This window comes from Berghia stephanieae, chromosome 2 (assembly GCF_034508935.2).
Source record: "Berghia stephanieae isolate SIO BIC M18660-M18661 chromosome 2, UCSD_Bste_1.3, whole genome shotgun sequence".
In the NCBI taxonomy this organism is placed as follows: Eukaryota; Metazoa; Mollusca; class Gastropoda; order Nudibranchia; family Aeolidiidae; genus Berghia; species Berghia stephanieae.
The window spans coordinates 40467502-40475001 of record NC_088361.1 but is presented as its reverse complement, the minus strand read 5'-3'; the positions used below and the strand labels follow the sequence as shown (position 1 = coordinate 40475001).

At 36.2% G+C, this 7500-nt stretch overlaps 2 protein-coding genes across 2 annotated transcripts in view; both read left to right on the top strand.

The window, feature by feature from the left end:
• The window catches only part of LOC144964875 (uncharacterized), a 44715-nt gene extending 41555 nt beyond the window's left edge, over positions 1–3160 (top strand). Inside the window, exons 16-17 of the mRNA XM_078899604.1 lie at positions 931–1128; positions 3010–3160. Coding sequence (XP_078755730.1) covers positions 931–1128; positions 3010–3060 — 249 coding nt within the window. The 3' untranslated portion in view covers positions 3061–3160. The remainder of the gene's footprint in view (positions 1–930; positions 1129–3009) is intronic.
• Positions 3161–6555: 3395 nt separating this feature from the next.
• Positions 6556–7500, top strand: part of LOC144964874 (uncharacterized) — a 15127-nt gene continuing 14182 nt past the window's right edge. Inside the window, exons 1-2 of the mRNA XM_078899602.1 lie at positions 6556–6655; positions 7334–7353. Coding sequence (XP_078755728.1) covers positions 7339–7353 — 15 coding nt within the window. The 5' untranslated portion in view covers positions 6556–6655; positions 7334–7338. The remainder of the gene's footprint in view (positions 6656–7333; positions 7354–7500) is intronic.

Sequence of the window (7500 nt, the reverse complement as noted above, 5' to 3'; positions counted from 1 at the left end):
ATGGTCGACTGTCAAATCTATATTTAGGTCAATGACAGTTTCATTTAAACTCAAACAAATTGAACCAAAAAAAAAACCAAAAAAAAAAAAACAAACAAAAGAGAAAGTGTGTTTTAATGAATCTCAGTATTTCAGTAAGTTACAATGCCAGTATAATAACGTTTGCCTCCACTATATTTTCTAATAGTTTTTGTTGTTGTTGTCCTTTGACGCAAATCCTTCGATTTCGAGTCTCCGTTCACTCGCAACTTGCAAGCCGATTAGTTCATTTTTTGTTTAATTTGTACTCACAAAAATGTGTACTTTCGACGATCTGCACTTATCTTATCGTTTTTTTAAGCCAGTGTCAAAAGCAACGGGACACTTTTTGCCTCTGTCATTCGTAACCGACGTATTTTCCTTCCGAATCAAAGCTCTCTTAATCTAAAAATAGCTCCTATCTTGTCGACCCTATGATGTATCCTAGTAACTAGTTCCAGACTAAGCTTGAAGTCCGGCCGCAGCAGTTGACAAAAACTCGGTCAAACTTAGTCCGAAGGTGCCGTGAATTTAGTCTGGGACTTGATTGGTCAGCTCACATGAAATCCGATTGTTTCAAGTCCTTGACTAAAGTTAGAGACAGTCATACACTAAACGCTAGTCAGCGTTCATGAAAACGGGCCCAGTAATGCTTCATATCATATTTCATTGAAATTTATGGTTGTATCTTGTTTTAAATAGTTGCTCTGTGCTACCGATTCGTTGTGTTGTGGCGTTGATCGTTGTAATGGCTCTTACACTGCCACATCCAGAAAACCAAAAGCACAGCATCGCTTCAGAAAGAACAAAGTAAGTGAGTTGAGAAAGGTGTCGACACTTGTTCCATCAAATAATGCGTTTTAACCATTTGTCTTATTAATTTATGATACTGATCCTCAATTCAAATTCAAGAAAAAATCAAGTCAAGACGAGGGAAAGAATTCAACGAGTGACCAAAGCCAGAAAATTAAGGAGGAGAATGCCAGTAACAATCCCAGTGACAATTTCAGTAACAATCTCAGCACCCTATCATACAACGACAACGCAATTACGTATTTGGAGCACCACGAAAGATCATTAGTGTCCTTCTTAGATTCTATAGATAGCCAGGTAGGAAACATAAAATCTTTTAGCAACTCTATCATCCATCATCATATCTTTATCATCATTGGCTTTGTCGATAATGTTTCATTTTCGCTGAGTTTTTTTTTTTTTTAATATTAATTTTACCACGTTGATCAACATTCCAGAACATAGAAGTGCTTCTTCTGTTTCCTTGAGAGCTGCGGTAATGTCGAATGAAAAGACATACCTTGGGCGGTCGACCACGGCCACAATTTACCCGCTAACCTCTTTTATTTCCGTATCCTTGTGTAAGACCATATATTGTCATTACACATTTGACTCAGAAGTGAATAAGTTATAATATTGTAATATCCGCGATGCCAAGCGGTGTTGTGTCTTATCGTAACAATGTCAAGCAATTTTGTTCGTGATTATGGATAGGATAAGTGACACTGGTAGCAAATTTCTGGCATCAGCACTGTGGCCCAGTATAAGACACTTTACACTCATTATCTCACTCGACTGAAGTTGACGAGTATTATAAGAGTTTTCCTTTGTAAATAAAGGGCGCATAATTTTAAAAATTTTAACTTGTACGACTTTAGATCGTTTCTTTATGACCGTTTGAAGGGGTCAGTATGGCTCAGGGACACGCACGTCGTAACTGAAAAGTATCAGGTTTGAGTATAGATAATTTCATAACATATGTAAACAAAAAATATGATGACGAGTGTGTAAAGAGCATTGAGTAAGTAAAACCCGTGAAAACATTCTTATCTACTTTAAAAAGGTTTCCTTGTAGATTGAAATGATTTAATTGATTGGTAAGACGACATCTAATATTCTACTCTTGTGTAGATTAAATTATATGCTAATGTTACATACATCTTTCAGTATCAGGGTGGTCTCTACAACAGGCTTTTTTCATTCATACTAACATACCATAACAATATTTTGTTTAACATTACATTCAATTTTCAGCCTACACTTTCGATCAGCCGACATAGCGCTCACTGACATACAATATTCCAGCCTCCATAACATGTTACAGATAATCAAGTTTCTTCTCCAAAACAGCAAAGGAATGGAATGGTCTTTTTTATGTTTTTTTTTTTTTTTTTTTGCCATCTATGTTTAGATTAATTCTCACCAAACTGTATTAACCAGACTATAAACGTTCAACGATACATATAGTTTTGTGTGTTGGTCCGTTATATTTCTGGATGGCAATGTTGTGAGTTTCTTAACCAAGGGCACAGCATCTATTGAAATCATTTCATACACGGTGTAAGGCTTTTGTGTAAACTAAATAGGGAACAAAAGTGTGATGTCAAAAAACTGGTTCCAATCTCAATGGAAATGTAAAACCACTCTTCTGGAGAACTAGATACATTGTGTAATTGATCTTCTGGTTTCAGAGTGATGGCATCTTATTTTCTAGTCTAATTATATGCTGTTAGTCAAAAATGACCAACCCTCCTCATCTTTTACGTCGCGTAATCTTAACAATCTGCCTGGTACAAAAATCGTTTTGTCACCTTTAAGGTAACCTATTCATTTGGCCTCCGAAGGACTGGGTTACATACAAACTTCCAAGGAGTCTTGGAACGGAGAGTAGACGTGTCACAACACGACTTCTCTGCCCCATTAGCCGGTTGGCAATATCCGAAAATGTTGTATTGATGCTTTGCGTTCAGTAAAAATACTCACATCCTCCAACCGGATATTACGTACCACCACATAAAACTATGTTTCACCGTAAACGTTTATAGTCTGATTGATACAATTTATTGTGAACTACTTTTTAAAATGACTGGCTAAAAACAATAACAAAAGAGCTAAGTGGCGTCAATTTTGATCCTTCTATAAATTGGTGTCTCAAACACTTCCTTTCTTTGTCATTTAATTCCATCATTTTTGTTCCAGAATCGTGGCATTCTTCGTTATGACCACCGCTGGGGCTCGCCATGGAGTTAGAGAAATAGACCTTTCTTTGTTGTAGACTCTTTGGAAGTTTTTTTTTTTCTTTTCTTATTGAATTGTGTACAGATATATTTACAATTAAAATATTTTTTAAAAGAACGTGACCCCAAATTTGTTTCTTTTTTTATTTATTTTTCCTTCAACTTGTCTTTTTACATCTTTATCGTTGTCCTTCCCTCACTTCTTCCTTCTAAGCTTCTTGCTTTACAAAAGCGTTATTCTACTCCTCTTCTACTACTTCTATCCTCACCCTCCTCTTTCTCCTTCCCTCTAATTTCCTCATCCTCTTATTTTTCTCTCTTCTGTGATATCTTCTTTTATCTCTTGGTCTCTCTCTCTCTCTCTCTCTCTCTCTCTCTCTATCTATCTATCTATCTCTCTGTCTCTCTCTCTCTCGCTTAATATCACAAAAACTGTATAGATAGAATGCGCTTGGCCAAGGAGTTCACAACATTGCCATCCAGAAGTATAACGGACCAACACACAAACTCTGTGTAACCATGAACTTTTATAGTCTGGTTAATACAGTTAGGTGAGAACAACTCACAAACGCGGATGGCAAAAACAATAACAATAATGTTATTGTTTTTGCCATCCGCGTTTGTGAGTTGTTCTCACTAAAGATAGTATGCGGATGACGTCACTCAGGCCTTTGTTATTGTTTTTGCCATCCGCGTTTGTGAGTTGTTCTCACTAAACTGTATTAACCAGACTATAAAAGTTCATGGTTACACAGAGTTTGTGTGCTGGTCCGTTATACTTCCGGATGGCAATGTTGTGAACTCCTTGGCCAAGCGCATTCTATCTATATTCGTTAGTCCCTTACCGTTTGTGTCATTTCAAATCGATCCACTAACGAATATACAGTTCTCCTTGTGATATTAAGCATTCTTGCGACATTGGTCACAGACTATTCAGCTTGAAGATGACCAATGGCACGCGCATGTTGTTCTTAACTAAATCGTGACATCGCGTAGATTAATGGATGGTATTTTGCATTGTGTTTACCTGCCTTAAAAATGTTTCAAGAAGACACGAATGGCAAAAAAGATAATTTACACACTTCCTGTCCAGAGTAAGGGGCTTAAAGGTCATTTTGGCACGTGCGCGACGTTGTGAGCGAATTTCAGGTCAAAAACAAAAACATCAACTATCGGTACACAGAAAGGCTAATGGTAAACAACTCAGAGGAAAATCATTAGCCTACGCCAACGGATAAAAAAGTAACCACGATTTTAAATGTGTATACTTTCTTTTGATCGCAAGTATATAAACAGCATTCATTGTTAATATGACAATATTATTGAGTATATCATAATCAGTATTTCAAATGATTTTAAACAAGAGATTTCACATCGGTAATTGCGACAGGATGTAGATAATAAGCAATAAATCATAAATTCAAAATTTAAGGCAAACTGCATAAGTTGTACGTTTATAGCAGTTAAAGCGAACTGTTTTTATTAGGAAACAAGTATGACGTGAGCTCAAAATCACTAGCCGGAACTACGTGTCAACACAAGATTTTTCGCAAAAATTATGAATTCATCTCATACTTTGTGGTGCGTAACTTGTTTACCTTTTTACAGTGTAAAATCTCGAATTTTATGACAGCGGTTTTAAAGTAGGTTTTATAGGTTTTAAAGAAGAAAATTTTTTTTTGATATGGCATCAACACGTACTAAAATCTATATTCAAAGGTTGACACAAATTTGTACAACTTTTGATAGAGGGGCAGCTTAGAAAAACCAGAAAAACACGCGCCATTTCATTAATAAAAAATCTGACTATAGTAACATAACGATACAGTCAATAGACAGGAGGAATAGGCAGACATTTGTCTTTGCAGAGTGCAGACAGCCAACGTCAATGAGGACGACGCTGGATAGTAAGTAAGTAAACATTAAGCTCTCTAGTACACTATGGCAGACAGGATACCAGTCATCATACTTTCAACGCAAAAGATTTCCAAAGAGGAAATTAGCAACACATCCGGTATATATTTAGTTCCGTTTCATATTTGAACTCACTTTAACCATAACCACATGATGGTTCAAGTCACGTGATATTGACTGTCGACTAAATTCTATATTTAGTTCGATGAAAGTTTCAATGAAACTCAAACAAATTGGACCAAAAAATAACAACAAACAACAAAATAGAAAGTGTGTTCTGATGAATCACATTACTCCAATCAGTGACAATGCCAGCAGAATAAACTTTGTCTCTATTATACTTTCTAAACGCTTTTTTTTTTGTTCTTTGAAGCGAACCCTTCCGTCTCCGTTAACACGCAACTGGCGAGCCCGATTAAATCTGGGTTTGTTTTTTTTTAGTTTTCACTCACAAAGATATGTACTTTCGACGACCTGTATTTTTCTTACATTTTTAAAGCCAGTGCCAATAGCAACAGGACACTTTTTGGGTTCTATCTACCTTTTCAGTCCCTGGCCTTTTGAGAAAAAGTGATTTCGTAGTTTTAATCTGTGTATTAACTTCAGAACTCATTTTCTTATTTCATGACTGTGTGTGACTATTATGTAACATTACATATGAGTGCATTGTGCATGAACGCCAATGCACACGCGTGTGTGCGTGTGTGTGTGTGTGTGTGTGTGTATGTGTGTGTGTGAGTGAAGAAGAAGAAGAAGAAGCTAAGGTGTTCGTCACAAGAAGTGTTGTTCCATTCGTTCTAAAATATGATTGGCCAATCCATGCTCACTTTGAATATATACCACCTATCGTCTCAAAACAGTATTATATCGGAACGAACCAGGTGCTTAAAAGCCGAATTAAATGTTAAACTGGTCAACAATATAAACTGTTGGCATTCGCACCCTAAAATAAGGTATCCATTCTCCTCAATAAATCGTATAAACTCAACACAAGTCTGATATTTCTGACTATAAATTCAATTTTCAACGTTTTAACCAACCCGACTTAATACCGTTTTGAGACGAAGGGTCACATATCACCAAATACGACACGTAAAGAACTAAATCTAGTCAGCTTACAAGAAAATGGGCCGTTAGCTACTTTGCGATGGAGGCGAGTTGTCTCAATCCTAGTTGTAATTGTTACTGACATTAGCTATAATTTTACATCTCCAACATATAAGATTCAAACTAAGGACCTTACCAGTCACTTAAGTTTGGCCGGATGAGAGTTGTCGGATTGTTTTATTAATGACATTGCAGTTTTGGTTCCGCGTCATAATGTAGACATACTGATGATATTAACTTAATTGCTATACAATGCACATTGTTGTTTATACTTTGTCAGATTCAAGAATCACTTGTTTTGTAACAAGCAATTATAAATTATGGCTAACAGAAATGAACAAGTCATTTATAACTCAAAACTGTAGCAGTTTGGCGAGTTCCCCAATAAATATTTCAGCGAACACGACCGGAGACGGAAAATTGTGACATCGACGTGATTTTTTCGGATTTTCCCTTTTAATAGAAAGGTCCCATCGAATGATTCTCAGTGAAGTTCTTAAGTGAATGCAAAAACTTTGCAAACAAAATAAGAGTTTTCCAATATCATCTAGTACTCTTGATCTCTCACGTATACCATCAAAAACAAGGTAATGATGGCACTGATTGTAATGCTATTGATATCCCATTTGTACACAGTTGATAATATGTGTATGGTTTTTAAATTGTTGCCCAAAAGTTTTTATATATTATTCATGTATAATAAGCGTTCCCTAATAAATGTTCACAACTTATAAAATTGGAGAAATAAATGTTCGACAGTCTCTAAGTTTTTTTTTCTTTAACTGCCGTAATCTGGAAAGACATCTCGCGAGGTCACAAGTTTGAGAGTTTTTTCCAAGATGAGAGTAATTTCAAACGATCGATATTTGAAGGACGTTTTTTGGCCAGATTTTTAAATAAGTGACTTCCCAGACCGGTGTTTCTTTTTTACGAAACCCGCCGAAAAACGACGAAACCTGACGATCAATATCCGACAAAGTATAGGGGAGTAGGCAACAGTGGGGTGTGAACCTAAGACTCAGGGAAGTGTGCACCAGTCGGGAGTGAACCTGAGACTATGGTTATCGGCGGGTTTCGGCGGGTTTCGTAAAAAAGAAACACCCTCCCCAGACAACGGCAAATTACTGGTTAAGAATTTCGATTCCATATTAAAACAGGAAATATCATTGTCAGCTAGTAAATTGCATCAGAAAATATGCAATGTATTACAATCACTGTCTTCACTTCATTGATACGAGTTGACTATTGTTACTTTACACTTTCAGATACCATGTCTTACAGCAACGTAAGTAGAACTGCCCATTACCCACTGAACTGCCATGCAACAATATACGTTTTATGATTTTTTTTCATATCATTTTGCCAGCAAAACTTTTATTATATATTATAACATAGATATATTTAGACAGCCTCCAGTTTTCCAGAGTCTATA